The 21922-nt window shown below is 52.3% G+C and overlaps 1 protein-coding gene across 8 annotated transcripts in view; it reads left to right on the top strand.

Annotated features, from left to right (window-relative positions):
• FGFR1 (fibroblast growth factor receptor 1) overlaps window positions 1-19803 on the top strand; it is a 47159-nt gene extending 27356 nt beyond the window's left edge. The window contains exons 3-18 of one of the 8 annotated variants that reach the window (XM_071220204.1): window positions 4240-4506; window positions 5887-5976; window positions 6254-6426; window positions 8379-8502; window positions 9517-9707; window positions 11629-11773; window positions 13813-14009; window positions 14854-14999; window positions 15236-15357; window positions 15822-15932; window positions 16451-16641; window positions 17410-17532; window positions 17760-17830; window positions 18162-18299; window positions 18489-18594; window positions 18712-19803. In XM_071220204.1, coding sequence (XP_071076305.1) covers window positions 4240-4506; window positions 5887-5976; window positions 6254-6426; window positions 8379-8502; window positions 9517-9707; window positions 11629-11773; window positions 13813-14009; window positions 14854-14999; window positions 15236-15357; window positions 15822-15932; window positions 16451-16641; window positions 17410-17532; window positions 17760-17830; window positions 18162-18299; window positions 18489-18594; window positions 18712-18888 — 2372 coding nt within the window. In that variant the 3' untranslated portion in view covers window positions 18889-19803. Of the gene's footprint in view, window positions 1-4239; window positions 4507-5886; window positions 5977-6253; window positions 6427-8378; window positions 8503-9516; window positions 9708-11628; window positions 11774-13812; window positions 14017-14853; window positions 15000-15235; window positions 15358-15821; window positions 15933-16450; window positions 16642-17409; window positions 17533-17759; window positions 17831-18161; window positions 18300-18488; window positions 18595-18711 lie in introns of all 8 variants that reach the window. The other 7 variants (XM_071220207.1, XM_071220206.1, XM_071220205.1 and 4 more) reach the window with 7 other exon arrangements.
• The last annotated feature ends 2119 nt before the right edge of the window (window positions 19804-21922 follow it).

The raw sequence follows: 21922 nt of genomic DNA, 5'->3' as shown, positions 1-21922 counted from the left end.
CCACGGAATCCAAATACCCAGTGTCCTCCAGCTCCCATTCCCGCCTCATCTTTCAGGAAACAAGACGCCTAAAGCGAGTGTTTTGGTTTGCCACTCCCCCGCCCCCAGCAGCGGTGTCCCCATTCCAATTAATCAGGGTCTCTCAGAGTCGGAATGGTTGGTTTCAAGTGGCTGAGCAATAAACTGTCCTTCTTTCCTTCATGTTTTATGGCCAGTCCAACAAAGGTGTCAGCTAACTAATGCATAACAAGCGTAGCCTGGGACCGTTGACCAGAGAAAGGCCAGCTCAGAGCACATGGAGCCACAGAGGCAGGGGCCTTGCCGGTGAGGGCTGGAATGGGGACAGGGTGAAGACCAGAAGAGAACGGAGAGTAGTGACTTGAGTGCTGCCAGTGAGCAGTGAGGGCCTCACCTCAGCCACCCCACACAGGGGCTCCCTCAGGTCAGGACTTGAATTCAGGGCGGTGACACAGGTGGGCAGGGCCTGGTAAACCAGTAAGTGGTTGGTGACCTTTCCATCACCTCCTAGGAGAAAGTGGCATTATCCCTGCTTTGTAAAGGGAGACTTTGACATCCGGGAGCACTATTAGCCATGAAAAAACCCACCGTAACCCAAAGGCCATAGGCCAGTCATTTGTTTCCTCTAAAAATTAGCCTTTGCCAGATGCTAAATTCAGTTCAAGACCTACTGAGTGTTTTCTACATTTCTGACATTGTTAAGCACCCTGGGAAAATTGTAATAGTCAGTTCTGCTCTGAATTGCTTGTTGTTTCTTAGGAGAGGTGAGATGTGGACACTTTTGAGAGGAGACAATACACCCAACTGTCTGTCAATCAAGGAATAGATACATAAACTGGTCTCTCCATATGATGGAATATTATTCAGCCGTTAAAAGGAATGAAGTGCTGAGACATGCTACAGCATAGAAGAACCTTGAAAATAGGCTAAATGACAGAAGCTGGTCACAAAAGACCATATATTGTATGATTTCATTGATACGACTATCTGGTATAGGCAAATCTATACAGACAGCAAGCAGATTAGTGGTTGCCCAGACTGAGGGATGGGGTAGTGCTAATGGGTACAGGGTTTCTTTTTGGGGTGATAAAATACGTTCTAAAGTGAACTGTGGTGATGGTTGCATAACTGTGAATGTACTAAAAAACATTGAATTATACAGGGCTGGGCCAAAGTAGGTATAGCGGTGTGAGCACACGAAACACGGAGTTTATTCTTGTGTTGTTTATTAATTACTGTATTTCCGTATCGACAGCTGTAAACCTCCTTTGGCCCACTCCTGCATACTCTTAAGTGGGTGGGTTTTATGGTATGTGAATTATATCTCAGTGAAGTTGTTTACAAAAGAAACCACACAAGGCGAAGTGTAATTGAGTGCACTTTTCGTGTGGCTCAGACAAGAACTGCTTTACAGAAAATTAGGGGAGAGACGCTGGCGCCAACAGAAGGCTTCCTGGATGCCTCTGGTGGTGCGCTTTGAGTGGGGTGGGGTGGGAGGGCTCTGGAGAGATGGCTGACAGGCTTGAGCAGAAGTCAGTTCTGTTGTGGGGGGAGAATGCAGTCGGTGCAGAGAGCAGCCAGACCTGGCGTAGAAGGGAAGGAGAAGAAGGTGGCATGGGGAGGTGGAAACAGATTGCGAGGAGCCTTGGATACTAAGCAGGGCTTCAGGTTTTCTCCAAGACAGTGGAGAATCTCGATCAGGGGAATAATGCACACAGCTCACCAAGGCCTGGGGCATCAGGGTGAGTCTGAACTCCAGGGGCAGAAAAAGAAAGCAGGTTTGGAGGCTTTTTATAGATCATGTAGAAGAGTTTTGTTTGCACATCCCTCCCGTTGAGCTGAGTGGGAAGTTAGGGATCCAACTTAGAGTCAGCCAGAGCTGACCTCAGCAGGGCCAGGGCCTCTTTGCTGCTTTCTCTTTGGGAAATGCCCATAGTCTCCTCGCTCCCGTTTCGTCTCTCGGACCTGTCAAAAAAGGCTGTGATGCCAGAGGCTAAGCATTTGAGTTTACCAAGTTTACCGTTTCACCAACGGCTGGTACAGATCACGAGCTGCAAAATGTTTAATCTGCGAGGTCATTGAAGGGAAGAGAGATTGGATCAATAGGAGTGTCTGCTGCTCCCTTAAGGGTCAAGCCTTAACTGCCTTTCTTCTACTTTCTTTTGGCAAAACCACAAACCATTAAAAATGGAAAGAACTTTTTCTTAGGGCCCACAAAAGCTTATTTTTAATCAGTTGTGTGGTCTACTCACCTTTGTGGTTGGTGTGCTTCTTGACCCGATTCACAAAAATAAATGAGTGCTGACCTACTGGTTTCCAAACCCTTTTAAAGCGGCACCCCTCTTTGGGCGACTCAGTATTTATGCAATGTTTACGGTAGAGCCAGTTGGGTTGCTGCCTGGGCTCCAAGCCTCATTCAGGGCCCCACCGAGAAAATTGCACCCTGGTGCCAGCTGTCTCTCAAGATACCCATTTCTTCATTCACAGGGTTTCTAGCAGACACCTGTTTAGCACTTCAGATGAGTTCTTTAAAATAAGGATGGTGCCCTGGCTGGTGTGGCTCAGTGGATTGAGTGCTGGCCTGCGGACAAAAGGGTCGCTGGTTCGATTCCCAGCCAGGACACATGCCCAGTGGGGGGCTTGCAAGAGGAACCACACGTTGATGTTTCTCTCCTTCTCTTTCTCCCGCCCTTCCCTTCTGTCTAAAAATAAAAGAATAAAATCCTTTAAAAGAATCATGTTTAAAAGAAATGGAGGTAGTAAAGAAGGAAAGGGAATTTAGAAAGGAAGACAATGAAGAGACAGTGTGACTGTGTGTATGTCATTATTGCATTATCCAGCCAGCATTCGTTGGGCAACACTTATGTGCCAGGCAGCACACTAAGTGCTGGAGATTTTAAAGGTAAATGTGGCATGTGGCATGTCCCCACCCTCACAACTCAGGTGAAAGGGGCTTTCCTTCAGTGTGACGGGTGTGGTGGGAGGGCACCTGACAGAAGGGGCTTCAAGGCAGAGTTACCAGCTGGGCTGAGACCAGGAGATAGGGGTGTGGAGAGAGAGCCACAGGCCGGGGGTGTGAGAGTAGTCCCAGGTGAGCCGCTGGGGGTGAACCAGCGGTGAGGACTGAGGCTTCCCAAAGCAGCGGCGACTAAGTCTGGTGGTAGATTTGAGCGGGAACAAGCACTTTCTTTGGGTGGCGGCGGACACTTGGCAGAATGTCCTGGAGGGAAATAGAACCTGCGTCTCCCCCTGGCTGGTGAAGAGGGGCACGCTCAGGAGAGGGGTAGCAGCCTCAAGCTGTCTTGTGAGCGTGAGCGCGGAGCTTTTGGTCACGGTGCATGCTGTGTGGACAGCGCCTCATCAGACCTTGTGAGCTGTGGCCCACCCGGGCTTCGGGCAGAGAGAGGTGAGGGAGACTGGACATGTGCGTTGGGGGTGGGGGGCTTGAGATGGAGAGCCCTGCAGTGGCAGGAGGAGAAAAGAGCTTTGTGTGCACCAGTTTAGGCTGCCAGCACAACTGTGGGCTTGGTGGCAGCTGCAGGCCTCCGTTCCTAATATAGGCAAAAGCTCCGAATCCTGTGGCCTGACACCTGTTAGCTGCAGGCTCCCCTGAGCTGACCTCTGCCTGGGCTGCCTCTCCCCCATATGCATCTTATGCATCTGACTCCCTGGGGGCCAGAACCCTCCCTCACAATCACTTGACTTGAGAGCCGCCCGGTTGACAAATTGCCTTTCTCAATTTGGGTGGGGGAGGCTGGATTTTTGAGGGGCGGGGTTTGTTCAACTGTTACTCAGGAAAGGGGTGAAGCTGACCTGGCTGAGAGGAAGTGGAGTGTTCCTCTGGGAAATGGCCATTCTTGGCAAAGAACTTGACATGTGGGGAGGGGACACTCTGGGCACAGAAGTGTGGGGAGGGCCAGCCTTGTCCCCCTAGGATGCAGGGAAATGAGAGGTGGACCGCTTAATGCTGCTGCAGCTGCTTCCTAACTTTGCCTCTTTCTTCCTTTGCCCTTCGGAGGAGGGGGGTAGACAAGAAGAGATGGGGGTTCCCAAGTAGCCAGCCCTTTCCCCACTGACCCCACCTCCCCAGCTCTGTGGCCCCTGGGATGTGGCAGCTCAGTGCCTCTAGCATAATTCCCTTTGTCTCTCCCCTCCTTCCCTTTCCTTCTCTTCCTCTCCGGTCCCTTGGTTCCTCTTCCTGGCCCCTGTGGGTGGCTGCAGCCCAGCCCTGGGGAGCCCCTGTGGAAGTGGAGTCCTTCCTGGTCCACCCTGGTGACCTGCTGCAGCTTCGCTGTCGGCTGCGGGACGATGTCCAGAGCATCAACTGGCTGCGGGACGGGGTACAGCTGGTGGAAAGCAACCGTACCCGCATCACAGGGGAGGAGGTGGAGGTGCGGGATTCTGTGCCCGCGGACTCTGGCCTCTACGCTTGTGTGACCAGCAGCCCCTCAGGCAGCGACACCACCTACTTCTCCGTCAATGTCTCAGGTTGGTAGCAAAGCCCTGCCCTCACCCTCTCCCTGGATCCACCCCTCCAACCCTCTCTGCTAGTTTCAGGGGGAGGTGAACCTCCTCCCCTTCCATGATCTGCCCCCATTCTGCTTCAGAAACTGCTGCCCACTAACATTGCTCCCCGCCCGCCGCGTGGCTTAGCTCTCAAAGGGGTGACCAGGTGGTGTGGGCCCCAGGTGTCCCAGGTGTACCTCAGAGGTGATTGCTGATACTCTCGGGGCAGTAAAACACTGGTTTTTCTACCACAGCTTGCCAAGATCTCCAGGGTGCTGCATAGGGTTCAGCCAGCTTCTATCCTGTCATTCCCTTGCCATTTGGACTTGATACTTGGTTTAGTGATTAGAGCCCAGAATACAATGTGAGGCCGGTCCCTGCTGTGATGGGGAAGGATCCAGGTGCACGGCTGCATCAACAGGGTGTATGGAAGATATCTGTCCTCAGCTTCTGGAGCTGTGTTAGGGAGCCAGGGAACCCTAGAGCTCTGTGCCTTTGGGAATCTGCCACTTTTACAATGTGACTTTCACAAAAGCAGAATGAAACGAGGTGGAACTGAAATTGGTTTACACCATTTGTGAATCTCAGGGTGCACACTTGGCACATCCCTCACACAGGCATCCTTTAGAACCTGCCCCTAACAGGGACTTGCCTCCCCTACTTCCCTCCAGATCACCAAAAGCACTAGGAAGGACTGGAGAAAGATCTGGCATACGCCCTGATTGGTGACCACATGTGTGTCAAGCCTCGTAAAAGGGGTGGATACGTGCTGGGGGAGAGGTGTTGGCAGCTGTGGGCTGTGTGGTAGGCTCCCTCTCTGCTCTGGCTCAAAGGGCAGCTTCCAAACCTTAGCAAATGCTTGCTAGAAAAACTCCAACTCTGGATTGTTCAGCTCATGGCTTTGGAAGTAGCTTCTGGCCTCAGCGTGTCTAGATCTGTCTGGATTTCCCAGTGGCCAGCAGGCCAAAGGAAGATACAGGTTCCCTGGGTGCTAGTTCTGAGACCCAGCACATCTGCTGGCACCATCCGCAGGGCGAGCCTCCTCTGAATGCAGGGTGGTATTAAATTAAAGAGAGCCTGATGCCCTGGTGAAGTGTAAAGAGCTCTGGGCAGAGAGGGGAAGTGCATCAGTTTGGGGAAGGACGGGGACAGGCATAGAGCGTGCAGTTCTTAATGAACCGTTTCTATCCCTCTGAGAGACAGTCACTAAGGGAAGAGTGGGCCTGGGACTCAGTCTGGGGAAGGTGTCTGGTCGTTTATAATGGGACTGGCCCTTATGTGTAGGGGCTGCTGATGTGGGTAGGAATCTGGGAGCCTCTCCTCCCTTGGAGAGACCTCAGTGCCTTCTTCTCCTTCTCATAGATGCTCTCCCCTCCTCGGAGGATGACGATGACGATGATGACTCCTCTTCAGAGGAGAAAGAGACAGATAACACCAAACCAAACCGTATGCGTGAGACACTGTTTCCTACCTTACTGCCCTTTGGGTCTGGCTGTTGGGTTTGGGTGGGAAGGGGGAGCTCGGGTGACCGGAGTACGGTTGGAGGTGTAGGCACGTGGGGCGATGATGCTTGGCAGTGGGATCCCTCGGGCATCCTGAGCAGTGCAGGTGTTGTTCACAGGTGTTGGGCAGGTGGGTGGGGTGGGCCTCCAGGTCCTGGCCTGGGCCCTTGCTCCTGAGCCTGACCAGCCTCCTTTCCTGCCTGTCTTCATTGGCTTTTCCTGGGCAGCCGTGGCTCCATACTGGACGTCCCCAGAAAAGATGGAGAAGAAACTGCACGCAGTGCCTGCTGCCAAGACAGTGAAGTTCAAGTGCCCTTCCAGTGGGACGCCTAACCCCACACTCCGCTGGTTGAAAAATGGCAAAGAATTCAAACCTGACCACAGGATTGGAGGCTACAAGGTATGTGTGTATACAGGAAAGTTAGAGTAGAGGAACAGGAGAAGCAGACTTAGGAAATCCTTATGATAATGCGTTTACTTATTTCAAGTAATGCTTTCTAACTACAGAAGTAATACATTTTAGAAAAATTCAAATTAAAAAAGGGCAAATAAAATTGAATTTTTTGTTCTTTTCCCTATGTATATGGTTTTTAGATAGTTAATTATACCACATATGTACTCTCTTGTCACATGTTAACATTACAACACGAGTCTGTTGCCATGTGTTTTAAAGATGATTTTTCATAGCTGTATAATATTCCATTATTAAAGTGTCCTGTAATTTGATGAACTACTTTGTGCTATTAGTTGTTTTCTAGTTTTTCAATATTATAATTAATATCACAGTGAGTATCTTTGTACTTAAATCTTTGTCAGGATTTTTAAATGTTCTTTCTGAGGACAGAATACTGGAAGTAAAGTTACTAGATCAAGGTATGAGCATTTTTAAGCCCTTGATGCATATTATTTGGTTACTTTTTCCCTGGTAGTTAGGTAAACTTTATTTATTCATTCACTCACTCATTTGTGAACAATTCTTGAACACATCTTTCCAGAAAGTATAACAGGCAAGAGAGAGTTAAAGGACAATGGGAAGACATAACATTTTACTGTGATACTTGCTTTAATGGAGGATGATACGGGTAATGAGTTGGGTGTCGTTTTATTTTATTTTTAAATTATATTTTATTGTGACAATTACTTTCTTTTTAATTAGTTGTTTATTTATTGGAGTGACATTGGTTAATAAAATTATATAGGTTTTAGGTGTACAATTCTATAGTACACCTCCATATATTGCGTTGGGTGTTCATCACCCCCAGTCAAGTTTCCCTCCATCACCATTTATCCCCCCTTTACCCTCTTCTACCTGCCCCCACCCTCCCCTTTCCCTCTGGAAATGACCAGACTGTTGTCTGTGTCTGTGAGTTGTTCCATTTTGTTTGTTTCTTTTGCTTAATCCTTCACCTGTTCCCCAAGTACCCCCAACCAACAATTACGTTCTTAAAAAGAAAAATTAATTTACCCTGCCAAAGCAGAGTATGAGAATAAATTTACTATACCAACAAATTCGATACGTGGAAATATCTCATTGATCTCTTGTGTGTTACTTTGCTTATTTACAGACTTAGGGTTTTCTTACGTTAGTAAGCAATTTCCGTTTCCTGTTCTGTAAATTGTTCATGTTCTTTACCCATTTACATTGTAGAAAGACCTTCTTCACTAGAATCTCTTTTTCAGAGTCTCTCAACATCCTTATAGTCCTTGTTTCTGTCCCGTCTCCCTTAGCTGCTCTGTTCTTACTAGTCTTGTTAAGGGAAACAGAGGAGATCAGAAAACACAGGGGAACACTTTGAACGGACTCAGCCGACACTGCCGTGGGAGGCGCTGTGCTGAGAGAGGTGCAGACAGCACTGCTACTGTAAAGAACCTCAGGCTCATAGGAGGGCAGATGTCCACGAGCACCGCCCTAAGAAGCAGGCTGTGATCAGTGCTTCGCTGTAGGTACAGAGGGGCACCGAGAGCAGTTCTGACCACCGAGTGGGCTGCAGGAGATGGTTTTTCACCGGAGACAGCAAGGGCAGACAGCGGCAGTGTTGGCAGCAGCCTGGTGTAGCTGGGAGAGTGCAGGAGGCACGGTTGTCCAGATCACGATGACGCTGGCTGTTGTGGGCCGACACCCAGAATTCCTCACACCCAGTTTGCCTGCTGTGTTCTTTCAGGGTGTGAGTGGGCTGGGGGTGGGCCAGCCGTGCCTTGTCCTGTTCCACAGTGCTACATGGGGCGTGTGTGCTGCACTCAGATTGGAGGGTAGGTGCCATAGGGCGCTTGCCACAGGGCACCGATGCCGCCCCGTGACTGCTGCCTGCATTTTCCTCCAAACCCTCATGCCCTTTGGCATGTTTCCCTCAGGTCCGTTATGCCACCTGGAGCATCATAATGGACTCCGTGGTGCCTTCTGATAAGGGCAACTACACCTGCATTGTGGAAAACGAGTACGGCAGCATTAACCACACCTACCAGCTGGATGTTGTGGGTAAGAATGCAAATGGCAACAGGAGTGGGAGCTTAGAGGAAGGAGAGTAGAGGGTGTTGAGAGAATAGCCCTGGGCCCAGGTGTCACTAGGGATACAGTCAGGAGGCTGGAGGCACTTTCTAGCTCTGCTGCTTCAAGCAGGTCACTTTCCTCTTTTGTGCCTCACTTACCTGTAAACAGAGTTGAGAGGATCAGATAGAGCTGTGACTCACTGGAAAGTGAAAGGTGCTGTTGATAGTCTCTCCTGCGAGAGGTGGCTGCAATAGTGATGTTAAATTCAGCATAATAGCTCGTGCTTCATGAATGTCAACAGCATGTGAAGCACTTTAAACACATCCCCTGTAATTCTCCTGGCACCCCTGCAAGGCAGACACCACTATTCCCACTATACAGATCAAACCGGGCTCAGGGAGGACAGGCCTGTAGTTAATGCAGAGCTCCAGGCCCGTGCCGATCTGGGGCATCGCACGAGACCCGAGGTGCTGTTACTACAGCCTGTTCCTTCTCAACATTCTGAATTTCATTCGAGAAATCTTAGGGAAAGAGTCTCACAGTCAGCATTCTGTCCTAGTTTTGAGGAGATGGTCTGAAAAGAAGCTTCTGCTCCAGGAGGTCTGGGGTAGGGTGTGCAGCTTGGCGGTTCTGACTAGTTCCTAGGTGATGCTGGGCCGCTTCTCTTGGACAGCACTTTGAACAACACAAGTCTAAGCGATTCTAAATTTAGTTAAGGAAAAGTAGGCTGTGCTGAGGTCTGAGGGTGTGGCAAATTATAGGATTCTTCCCTAAGACAAGAGAGACTTCTTATGCCTATAAGAAGGGCCTGACAAGAGGGTGGCCCTTCTCCTAGCTCAGGCTTCAGGAGCTCAGTAGAGGTGGTGGGCAGTGCACTGCCCATCACGGGGAAAGCCGAGGGGGGTGCACTTCTCTTTATGGTCTTCGGGATGTTTTCTGTCACCGTTCCAGCCAGGAGTGGGCCATGGCAGGGCCTGACAAACCTCTCATCTCCCTCCACAGAACGGTCCCCTCACCGGCCCATCCTGCAGGCAGGGTTGCCTGCCAACAAGACAGTGGCCCTGGGTAGCAATGTGGAGTTCATGTGTAAGGTGTACAGTGACCCACAGCCCCACATCCAGTGGCTAAAGCACATCGAGGTGAATGGGAGTAAGATTGGGCCAGACAACCTGCCTTATGTCCAGATCCTGAAGGTAAATCTTGAGCCCGGTCTCCGTGGGCTAGGTGCTGGGAAGGAGAGCAGTATTTCCTGGGACCCAAGTAGCTGTGGTCAGGCTCAGTGCCCACGCTTGGGACTCATCCTTTACCCTTCAGGCACACGTGCTCCATCTTACACAGGGACCTAAGCCACGTTCCCCAGGACTAGTGACAGGTCACAGAATGGGGGTGTGAGGGGAGGTGGGTGGGCATTGCTGGTTTCTAAAGAGCTTTGAGAGTGACTTTGCTCAGACCTTCGGGCCAGCTACCCAAGGAAGGCGTTGGACTCCTGCTTTCCCATTGCTCAGGACCCAAGCCTTTCCAGTGAACGTTTCCCAGTCTTAGCCCTGTTTCCCAAGTCACGTTCTTCTGGCAAGTGGGGTGAATGAATGATAAGGGCTTGGCTTAGGCGGAGTTGGAAAAGCAAATGCCACAGGTAAATTCTAAGCAGTATTAGGAGTAATGGCATTTTCTTCCTTTTTCCTCTCACTCCCAGACATTTGCTTGTCCCTGAATGCTCCATTAATCCAGGGAAGGTAATTGCCTAATTCTCCAGTGGATCTTGCAACAGGAAGTAACCAGAAGCTGGGAAAGTGGTTTACCTCCTGGTCCCAGAGTTAGACCTCATCCTCCCCTCGCTTGGCTGTCCCAAAGATTTACTGGCCATGCCTTCTCTTCACTACTGGCGCTGATACTGCGGTGCAGGAAATGGGGCCGCGGCCTTGGACACCGTCTCTGGCCAATCCCTGCCCTAGTCCCACAGGAGTGGGTTCGATACAAACAGCATTTGATTGGGGCAGTGATTTTTTTTTTAAGTTTATTTTGCAGTCAAATACTTTGGACTTTGGAAGACAACTTATTTTATCCCCCTAAAAAGGGAAGGATGATAAATCTCACTTGACGTCTTCATTGGCTTAGCTCCCTGCCTTCACGTCACGTGGGAGCAGAGTATGGCCACATCTCATTGTTTGCCCAACTGACTGGCTTGTCGTTGGTTTGTTCCAGCATTCGGGGATTAATAGCTCGGATGCGGAAGTGCTGACCCTGTTCAATGTGACAGAGGCCCAGAGCGGGGAGTATGTGTGTAAGGTTTCCAATTATATTGGTGAAGCTAACCAGTCTGCGTGGCTCACTGTCACCAGACCTGAGGCAAAAGGTAACGGGGAGATGGATGGGGCCCTGTGCTGGGAGTTAGATTTTGGCCCCAAGCTGCTGGGGCAGGTGGGGAAGCCAGCACCCAACTCTCCCTGTTATCCTGCTGTATTTCTAGTGCCCAGAGCCATGGAAAAATACCCGGCCTGGGAGGCTGGTTTGGTTTGGTACTGTGTTGGTGTCTGCTCCCTCCGTGCCTTCTGTGTGTGTGTTCCTTGGCTGTGTGTGCACTCACGGGGACAGTCTTGCTGCATCATAATGGTGCACACTGCAGGTCTGAGTGGTGGGCATGAGAAGGAACCAGGCATTCCCTTGCAAACCACCATCCTCAGGCTGTGTGTGAGAGAGAGAGAGAGAGAGAGAGAGAGAGAGAGAGACTGCAGCACCCTTCCATCCCTCCTGTGTGTGCCCTCTAACTTTCTTTACCTGAAACCAAACAGCCCCCCCACCTGCCGGGCCCCATTTCTCCATGCTGCCCACCGCCCGCATGCTTGGATGGGCCAGGGGCTGCCAGCGTCTGGTGAAGGGTCGTAACCAGCCCTCGTCGTCTCAGGTCTGCCGGAGTTCCTCCCTCAGGGTCTCACTCTCTTCCTCTAACAGGTCTCGCTGCCTGGTGGTTTTGTCTGTTCGTTGTTGCAAAGGAGACGCTGGGGAGCATCTCTTCCTCTGGTTATGCCCTGCCCCTCTTTCTTCCTCCCTTCCTGTGTGTCTCTTAGAGGTCTCATGTCCTGTGCTTGTCCATTTTGCTTCCATTGTCTCTTCTAGACGGCCGGAGTTAATACCACCGACAAAGAGATGGAAGTGCTTCACTTAAGGAATGTCTCCTTTGAGGACGCGGGGGAGTATACGTGCTTGGCGGGTAACTCTATCGGACTCTCCCATCACTCTGCATGGTTGACCGTTCTGGAAGGTATACACTGCACTTCTCCTCTCGATGTCCTGCCCTCGCCACGGGCACGGGGGGAGCATGCATTGCGGGGCTGGGGGAGACACAGAGCCGGGAGAAGTTGAGGAATAGGCTCCATGGGCCGGTGGACAGCTCCAGCAGTTTGTCCAACCTTGAGGGTCAACTCCTCGAGGCTTACACAGGAGCTTTCCTTGTTGGCAGGCACACGGAGGCCTCCCGCCGGCACGCCTGCATCTGGCTCTCCCCTGGGCCAATGTAATGCATGCATGAGATCTGGATTTAACCTGTAGCTGGGCTCTCCTCCAGGGCAGGCTCCTTCCATCTTCGGGTCCAGCAACCATCCCTGACATATCTGGTCCTTTTTTTGACAGCCCCCAGAATCTCAGAAAGAGCCCCACTCCTTCTCTAATTGAATGTAGGCACTCTGTAAAGAGGGGCTTGCTACTTGTTAGCAATGCTAACCCACCCTCCTGTATGGCTGTCCTCTGATCTCAGGAGAGGTTCTACTCAGACACGTGGACTTGAGCTTCATAACCGAAGCCTGGCCGCAGGGTGCTGGTGCCCATTTATCCTCTTTGGCTACTGAAGTATCTCCTCTCCCAAGAAGGGAGGTCTGTGTGTTGGGCTGGGAAGGAAGGAGCCTGCAGCCTGTTCAGGGTGGCGGGCTGGTGACTGCAGGGCTGGAGCTGGTTGTCGCTGCCTCTTTGATGGTCCTGCACGTGGGTCTGGGCTCTGTGCTGGTCTTGTTACTGCTGAGACTGCCCTCTCTTCTTTGTCCTCATCTGCCCTGCTTGCCTAACAGGGTCTGATCATGCCCCTGCTGGGGGCAGAGAAGTGTTGTTTTTATCGTTGTCACTGTCTTTGTCTGTGTGTGCTCCCACGCATTGTCTTCGTTTTTCAACACTGGGGAAAGAGAAAAACAGAAGCACTTCTCTTTGTTATCAGCTCTGCAGTCTCTTTGTCAAACCCCCAAATTCTCTTGGGGTTCCATCGGGGTCACCCCTGGTGCCCCTTGGGGGAGGTGCCCAGGGTGCTTGCCTCTGTGGCTGGCTGGGGGGGTTAGAAAGGGAGGGTTGGGAGGAGGGCTGTGGAAGGAAGAGGGACATTCACACTGGTGGGGATGAGTGTTCACGGGGAGTGCTGGGCATAAACCCTCGCATTCTCTCATGGGGACGGGAACCATGGACTGAATGAATGGGCTTCTGTGGGGACGGGGTGGATTCTTAGAGGAAGATGGGAGAACAGAATAAAACATCCGTTCCCCCCACCATTTCCTCCTTCAGTTTTAGGAGTTAGGGCCTGTGGGAAATAGTCTTAAGAGCTGCAGCGAAGCTTCATTTTTCATCTCGAGCAGCACAGACAGACGTGTTTGGAAGTTGCGTCAGTTCTGCCTGTGGTTCGGCTAGGTGTAAATATTTACACGTCTGACCTGAGACAGATGACATGGGTGAGAGCTGAGGTACGAAGTCAGGACACAGACACACCCTCGCCTCACGCCCTCATCGGTCCTCATTCTGCAAGGGCCACTGTGCACCAGGCGCTGTGGCCTGCGGCAGTAAACAAGCTGCCCTCCCCGCCCTCCGCACCCTCAGACCATGAGACGTAGACAGCCGATCTGTCCCCGTGTGATCGGCATGTACATGCTGGGTGGAGGCACTGCAGAGAAGGGCCGCGTGTTTCCATGAGGAGGCTGAGAAAGGCACCCAGGAGAAGGGACTTCTCAGCTGTGCCTTGCAGGGTACCTGGTACCTGTCTAGTCCCACAGTCTAGTTGAGCAAGGAGGGCTCCTGAATTTATGAGGATGGGCCACATGTAGCAAGTTCTAGCCCATCCTTCGTGGACAGTTCGGGTCAGGATCAGCAAGCCTCAAGGATCACCCTGATCTGCTCTGCACCAGAACCCCAGTCTTGGCTAGGATTCTTCCCTGCCCTCAAGATTCCAGAGGAAAGGAGCGGGTGGTGTTTTTCTTAAGGAGCTAGCAGCTAGGGAGCCCCAGGGGCTGGGCCCCCGAGCTTGCTGACACCCTGTTCACACTGACTCAGCCCTGGAAGAGAGACCTGCAGTGATGACCTCCCCGCTGTACCTGGAGATCATCATCTACTGCACGGGGGCCTTCCTCATCTCCTGCATGGTGGGGTCCGTCATCATCTACAAAATGAAGAGTGGCACCAAGAAGAGCGACTTCCACAGCCAGATGGCCGTGCACAAGCTGGCCAAGAGCATCCCTCTGCGCAGACAGGTAACAGAAAGTAGATAGGGGATTTGCACGCTCTGCATCCCTTCTCTCCCCGTGCCCCCGGGGGCCTCTCCACTAACTCCCTGCCTCTCCACTGTCCCCAGCTCCACTGTCCCCAGCCTACTTTGCTTTGCCTTCTGGCGCCTGGGCCAGGGGTGGTGGAATGTCCTGACCCATGTGCTCCAGCGTCTGGTTTTCTACCCCATGAACTTCACGTGCACACCATACCCTAACTGCAGTCCCCTGCTCGCCTGGCACCTGGGTCGAGAGAAGGTCCTAGCTGGGGCGGATGTGCATTGGATATTGTGCTTTTGAACTATCCCCAAGGGCCAGTTAGAGCTGCAAATACACAAAGTAGAGAGGAGGACCTGAATTGGGTCCCAAGATGCCCTCTCTCCTGTGTGCCCATCCTCCCCTCCTCCAAGGAAATGAGCAGGTGAAGGCTGTGAGAAGGGGGAATATTCACACCGAACTGTGCCAATTCTGGGAGATACTTTGGGAGCTAGGAATTCATAATCAGAGGCAGGGTTTTCACACAGAATGAGGACAAGATAGAGCTATTGTTGCAATGATTGTTTTTGTCAGTTTGGAAGAGGTACACATGGTCTGTTCGTGTGAAAAGTGAGTAAACCGAGCCCAGTAAGGCTAGTTGGTGGCAAAAAGAAGTCCATTTTAGAACTGGGTCTTCTGACCTCTTCTGGTCGTTCTGCCACTCTGTGCTGGGGAAGGGACGTCCGATAACAGACATGTACCTCTGCTGGGGGCCAAAAGCCCTGGCGCGGAATTGGAGGAATCTGCGCCACTCCCCCGCTCCTCGCTAGAAGGGTGACCTCACGCTTCTCTGTAGGTGTCGGCTGATTCCAGCGCGTCCATGAACTCCGGGGTTCTGCTTGTTCGGCCCTCACGTCTCTCCTCCAGCGGAACCCCCATGCTGGCTGGGGTCTCCGAATATGAGCTTCCCGAAGACCCTCGCTGGGAGCTGCCCCGAGACAGGTAACTCTCTCAACTTGTGAGGAAGCCCCCTGCTCGTTATTCTGGCGGGGGGGGGGGGGGGGGTTGTATTTACCGAGAGCTTCGAGGGAGTGGAGGTGCACCAGATGTTTCCAGAAATAATCATTTCCACTTTCTGCTCACAGTTGGGTGAAATATGGAGAGGTGGAGATGGGGTGTCCTCTCCCGGTTTGAACTTGACCAGCCCTGTCTTACACCATCCTTTGTCTCTCCAAAAGACTGGTTTTAGGCAAACCCCTGGGAGAGGGCTGCTTTGGGCAGGTCGTGCTGGCGGAGGCCATTGGCCTGGACAAGGACAAACCCAACCGTGTGACCAAAGTGGCTGTGAAGATGTTGAAGTGTAAGTGACGTTTCCGTCCTGGTAAGAGCGATCCCTTCCCTTGCCGAGTGAACTGTGGGCCTCAGGCCAAGTGGACCACCTCTCTGGCGCTCTGTCCTTGCCCACGCCTGTTACACAGCCTGCCCAGGGCTGCCTGGGAGTGGGGGGTGGGGCACGCTGCACCCTGACATAGTCATGACTTCACTCTGTGCCTCGGGATCAGCCTGGGGTATGGTCAGGTGCTTATTCTCAATTCCACTGCTAGCTGATGTTCCTTACCAGACCCTCTGCGCCACTCATCGCCATGTATTCCAACAACAGTGGTCACGAGAGGGAAGAGGCAGGGGAGGAGAGAAGCCAGTCCAGGAGAAAGGGGACTCCTTGGGCGTACACCTCACCTCATCCCCTGTCCTTCAGCCTTTCTCCTGTCACCCTCCCCTCCAAAGTACGTGGGTCTCAACCCCTTCTCTCGTTTGTGTGCACAGCGGATGCAACAGAGAAAGACCTGTCGGACCTGATCTCAGAAATGGAGATGATGAAGATGATCGGGAAGCACAAGAACATCATCAACCTGCTGGGGGCCTGCACGCAGGATGGTAGGCACTCAGCCAGGCCGGCTCTCCTCCTCTGGGGGAGGGTCTCAGATGGGGCCCTGGGCCTGCTGCTCAAATATCAGCATCTGTCAGGGAGAAGATACTGAGCTGAGGTATTGGTGACCAAGCATCGGTCTGCCACACTGGGGAAGTGGGGTAAGGAGAGAGGCAGGGTTACCAGTAGTTGGAATGTGTCTCCTGGGGTCCGGACTAATGCCCATTGGTGTTCACCTGAGAATACAGGCACCTAGATTCAGACACAGTGTGTGGATAGGAACAGGTGAGTAGTAACTGTGGCCTAGGTCAGGGCTCTTAACCCCAGCTTGGCTCGGAAGCATTCTGGACTATGCTAGGAAGGGCTATTTTCCCAATTCTCTTTCCGCAGTGGAATGAATTCCCCTGGTTCCCTGAAGGGGAGGTTAGGTTAGAGTGTGCCATTGGAAGCGGGGTTTTCTCGAGGTGAAGCAGAACCTGTGTACTGGCCTGCCTGCCCTGACAGCCTCCTCACCCACACACCCCAGGCCCTTTGTACGTCATCGTGGAGTACGCCTCCAAGGGCAACCTACGGGAGTACCTGCAGGCCCGGAGGCCTCCTGGGCTGGAGTACTGTTACAACCCCAGCCACAACCCAGAGGAGCAGCTCTCCTCCAAGGACCTGGTGTCTTGCGCCTATCAGGTGGCCCGAGGCATGGAGTATCTCGCCTCCAAGAAGGTAAGGCCCCCGACGGCTCTCCTGGGTGAGGTCGGGGTGGGGACAGAGCCCCTCTCACACTCCAGCTCATGACTCTATGTCCTTTGGTGGAACGGTGGACATATTGAGCACTGACTACCTGTGCTGTCTGAGGCTCTCAGGGGACATCAGAGTCAGGAGGGCCAGTGCCACGGCATGTGGCCTTGGGGGTCAGATTGGGTTAGGTTCAAATCTGTGCTCTGCCACTTTCTCTTCCTTCAAATATAAAATAAGAATGGTTATGGGAGCAAAATGAAGTGTGAGAGTGTTTGGTACAGCTTTTGGTGCTCAGTAAGTGCTGGCTTTGGCCCCGGCCCACTGTGGCTGTGCTGGGCCTGGGGAGGCAGGGCTTGTGAGCACACACCTGTACAGACTACACAGAAGCATAGAGGTTCAGCTTTTCTGGGTGAAAATCCAAAGCTAAAAGTTGGAAGGATGGGGAAAGGAAGCAAATGCGAAGGGTTTGCTATTGAGAGGCCTGGAGCTGGAGGTTTGAAGTGGAGGAGAGGGGCCTTCTAGCCGGGGACCGGAATGTGCAGGAGGTGAGAGGTGCGGCAGGGGAAGGCCTGGGAGGTGAGTGGGCCTACCTACCTGCCCGCTGCAGGGTGAGTGCTGGCGTACAGGGCGACTCAGCTGGCCGCTGATACACGTCTACAGCTGTTCACCCTAGAGCCTTACACCCCCTCATCTGCACCCCGCCCTCCTCTCTCCCATCTCTGCCTCTCCCGGCTTCCCCTTCTGTCTCCACAGTGCATACACCGAGACCTAGCTGCCAGGAACGTCCTGGTGACGGAGGACAACGTGATGAAGATTGCAGACTTTGGCCTGGCTCGGGACATTCACCACATCGACTACTATAAAAAGACGACCAACGTAAGTGCTGACAAGGCCACTGGGCGTGTGGCCTCTGCCGTGCTGGGCTCCCCTCCCGTGTGACATCTGTGCTGTACGACGCCGGGGCGGTGGCTTTGCCTGAGACACAGCGTGGCAGCATGAGCTGTGCATGTGCGCTCCTCCCCAAGCCCAGCCCCTCACGTACCCCCCTTATTCCCTCGCTGTGCTGCCCCCGGCCACCCCCGACGTCCCCATGCTGCTCGCAGGGCCGACTGCCTGTGAAGTGGATGGCACCCGAGGCTCTGTTCGACCGGATCTACACCCACCAGAGTGACGTGTGAGTTTCACACCGCAGTTGCCGGGGATACTGGGGCTAGAAAATGTCCGGCACGGCAGTCCTGTCCTCCCCTATGACTCCCTGATGAGGGTCTCCTCCACCTCGAGCGAAAACAAAACATCGTTTGTAGCCATTTACTTCGCTGCTGGGGGTGGCAAGGCCATCTGTTCGCTGCACTGTCCCCTGGTATTCCCCTTGGAATTAAGGACTGGTGCTGGAGACGGGGTTCAGGATGAGTATCTGACATGCTAGTGAAAGAAATACAGAAAGGACTCTAGGTTGGCCCAGCCCTGTGCCCACAAGCACCCATGGGCTCTGTGCTCATCCACAGGTGGTCTTTCGGGGTGCTCCTGTGGGAAATCTTCACTCTGGGAGGCTCCCCATATCCTGGCGTGCCTGTGGAGGAGCTTTTTAAGCTGCTGAAGGAGGGCCATCGCATGGACAAGCCCAGTAACTGCACCAACGAGCTGTAAGCATGAGAAGATGCCCAAGGTCTAGGCCCTGGAGGCAGAGTGGGTTGGACGGGAAGAGGAAGAAAGGGGTGTTTGTCTCGATAAAGCAGCCCTTCCTGGTCATTCCTCCCACAGTCCCTCCCCCATGAGCTGCTTAACTTCTCTGCTTACGTTTTTCCTCCCCTGACCTTATAATCCTGCCGCAGGTACATGATGATGCGGGATTGTTGGCACGCGGTACCCTCTCAAAGACCTACCTTCAAGCAGCTAGTAGAAGACCTGGACCGCATTGTGGCCTTGACCTCCAACCAGGTGAGGCTGTCCCATCCTAGACCTTTGGTCATCATCAGCTGGGTACATCTCTGTGAATTAAGCTGCCGCAGGGAGGAGAGTGCAGGATGCATTGTTCCTTCGTTTCTGCCATCACAGGAGTACCTGGACCTGTCAATGCCCCTGGACCAGTACTCTCCCAGTTTTCCCGACACCCGAAGCTCTACCTGCTCCTCAGGGGAGGATTCTGTCTTCTCTCACGAGCCGCTGCCTGAGGAGCCCTGTCTGCCCCGACACCCAGCCCAGCTTGCCAATGGCGGACTCAAACGACGCTGACTTGCACCCCAGCACTGCCCCTCCCCGAACTTCATCCTCAGCTGCAACTGTCACCCACTGCCCCCTGCTGGACTCACTGCCTTCCCCTTTGCCCCTTTCCTGCTGGTAGGAGCCAGCTGCCTACCTGAGGCCTTCACCCCACTAAGCTCACCCCTCCTCCTCCTCCTCCTCTCAGCCTGCTTACGAAAGAGAGGAGCAGAGAGGCAGGTACTCGTTGATGGCCACTCTGTCCCTCCCACACGTGGGACCAAGACCGCTCCCTGCCACCTGGCACTGCCTGCCGGGTTAGGGAGTGGGAGGTGAGGCGTGCCCATGGCACTGAGCAGGCACGCATGAGAGAGCTGACTGAGCTTTCTCGGGTTGGTTTTGCCTGCTTCACCATGCCCCGTAAGCCCTTCAGTTCTGACGGCAGGCACCTCGTCCTCCTGGCCACAGTAGTAGGGAGGGCAAGTCAGTGCTTCGGGCCGTGGTTGACGGCGACCTCTGCTCCAGATAATGGTGCCAGTGGCTTATTAATTCTGATACCAATTTGCTTTGCTGACCAAATGCCTGGTACCAGAGGGCGGGGAGGCAAAGGCTGGGCGCAGTGTCGCGGCCCTGGGGCCCAGCCCCGAACTGGGGGCTTTGTACATAGCTATGAAGAAAACACAAAGTGTATAAATCTGAGTATATATTTACATGTCTTTTTAAAAGGGTCGTTACCAGAGATTACCCACTGGGTAAGATGCTCCTGGTGGCTGGGAGGCATCAGTTGCTATATATTAAAAACAAAGAAAAAAGAAAAAAAAAAGGAAAATGTTTTTAAAAAGGTCATATATTTTTTGCTACTTTTGCTGTTTTATTTTTTTAAATTATGTTCTAAACCTATTTTCAGTTTAGGTCCCTCAAATAAAAATTGCTGCTGCTTCATTTTTATATGGGCTGTGTGACAAGGGAGAGAATGTCCACCGAAGAGGAGCAAGAACCACGGGCCCTGGGTCTGTGTGTCTGTCCAGAGGGCACGCAGGCTCCCCGCAGTTTCCTCCTAACCTCTTCCTTTTTAGGTCCTGTACTGAGGCCTCCGGACAAGCCTCAGGCCTCTCGGATGCGTTTGGAAAGGCAGGAAAAGAAGACGTCTGCATAACGGGCAGGGACCTCCTGTCAGGGCACCAGAGGTGCTGGGCCGACTGCCAAGACCCCAAGGCCCTCAACCACGAGTTGTTTCCTTGGGGACAACTGGTGGGGTTGGGGAGGTCAGAGGTCAGAGAGGGAGCTGGGGCCAAGGGGTAGCGCTGAGGAGGTAGAGGAAACCTACGGATTATTCCCACAAGGTTATACAGAAACTCAGACCCAGACTTGTGTCTACCCCTCTGTGTGTGTGGTTTTGCCTGTGCTGCTGTGAAAGGGAAAACTGTCACCTAAGACTGGTTTCACATCAAGGTTCCTCGCTTGGCATTTCTGAGCCTGCCCTGTGTTCATGGTCCTCCCCCACACCGGTCTTCTGTATCCATGGGACCAAACTGCATGTGTCGGGACTATCGCAGAGCTTGGCTTCCTATAGTTCTTCCTGTACAAGCTCCACCCCATCCCTCAGGAAAGGGAAAAAATTCTCTAAATGTTTGTTTTTTGGCTGCTCGGAAATTTACTTTCTCTGCCACCTGCTGGTTATCAGTGTGTCCTGGCTCAGAACTTAGCGTTCAACCTGCTACTATGCAACCTCTATACTGAAAGCTCTCGCTTTTTTTTTGCTGGATTGCTGCTGAGTACAAAAGAAAGTTCAATACGCTCTCATTTCTTCAGGGGAAATGAGATTGCTACTTTGTTTCCCTTCTGAGCTCACTATTTTTTTTGTCAGATACAGTATTGGCTACTATTGTAAATTAGTTCTCTTTCTTTGTGTGTCTGTAAATATGCAACTGTCAACATATTACAGTTTGTGTTTGTGTTTGATGAAGGCACAATTTGGTGACCAGAGCCAGGAAATGAATTTTAGCTCTTAAAAACCATTTGTCTTCAGACCTTATGGTGGTGTCTTTCCTTGTGAAAGAGTGGTGGTAACTTCTGCCTTGGCCCTTGAAGCAGCGCTGTGGAAACGCACGGAGGATGTATGAAGGGCTGTATATGCCTTCGGGAGACGTGCTAGAGAAAGGCAAGGCGCTGTCGTAACGGTGATGCCCTTGCTGTTACTACTCAAACCACCCACGAGTTTCCCCAGAGACTGAGCTGGCTGGCTAATAAAAGACAGTGGAATTGACCTGAGAGAAAATGAAATGACCGTTTCACTTAGATGACCAGACTGGGTCTCCCGAGAAAAAGAATCCGCTTTCTCTAATGAAGACAGCGTGCTGTCGAGGCACTGAATTTGCCTGGTTTCCTGAGGGTTAAAAGATTAGAGCCTGGGATTACCACGGTATTAATCAATACTGCCTTTCTGCCTTTTCTAATTGCCATAGGCTGGGGGTCATCAGTCCCTTGGTGCCGCTAATGTAGTGTATTGATCTCAGGTAAGTAAGAACCTCAGATGAAGAAAGAAATCTATCTCAAGGACAGTGAAGTCGCTGTGTTTATCAGCGGCCACTGGGAGGCGCCAGCAGGTCAAAAGCTCAGTCAACATTAGATAATGTGCCAGTCTGCTTTGAAGTTCCATTCCGTGTGTATTGGTGGTGACTGGGAGACCTTTAGCCTGGGTTTTGGCACTACAGAGTATTTGGTATCACTAAAATGTAATGAATGAAGTACAGAATTCGACACAGCACAAGTGTAGGTCCAAGAATGTCAAGTGCTTCCAACACCCCTGTTGTAGCAGAATCAATGTCTAAGACACAGGCCTTGTCTGACGTCACAGTCACTCAGGCTGGGTTCAGAAAAGGCCTAAGATTACACTCAGATTATTAGCAGCTGGTACACTAAGGTGTACGCATCTGCAGGGAAGAGTAGAGAGCAGAGAAAGGAGAAAGCTTTGTAGTGACCTAACAGCCTTTCACTCCTTCGGCCGGTGACAGCTGGGAGAGGGAAGGTCAGTGAGAACCCAGAAGTTCAGGAAGACTCAGTCTTG

Source organism: Desmodus rotundus, chromosome 13 (genome assembly GCF_022682495.2).
Source record: "Desmodus rotundus isolate HL8 chromosome 13, HLdesRot8A.1, whole genome shotgun sequence".
Taxonomy (NCBI): Eukaryota; Metazoa; Chordata; class Mammalia; order Chiroptera; family Phyllostomidae; genus Desmodus; species Desmodus rotundus.
This window is presented reverse-complemented; position numbering and strand designations above follow the sequence as displayed.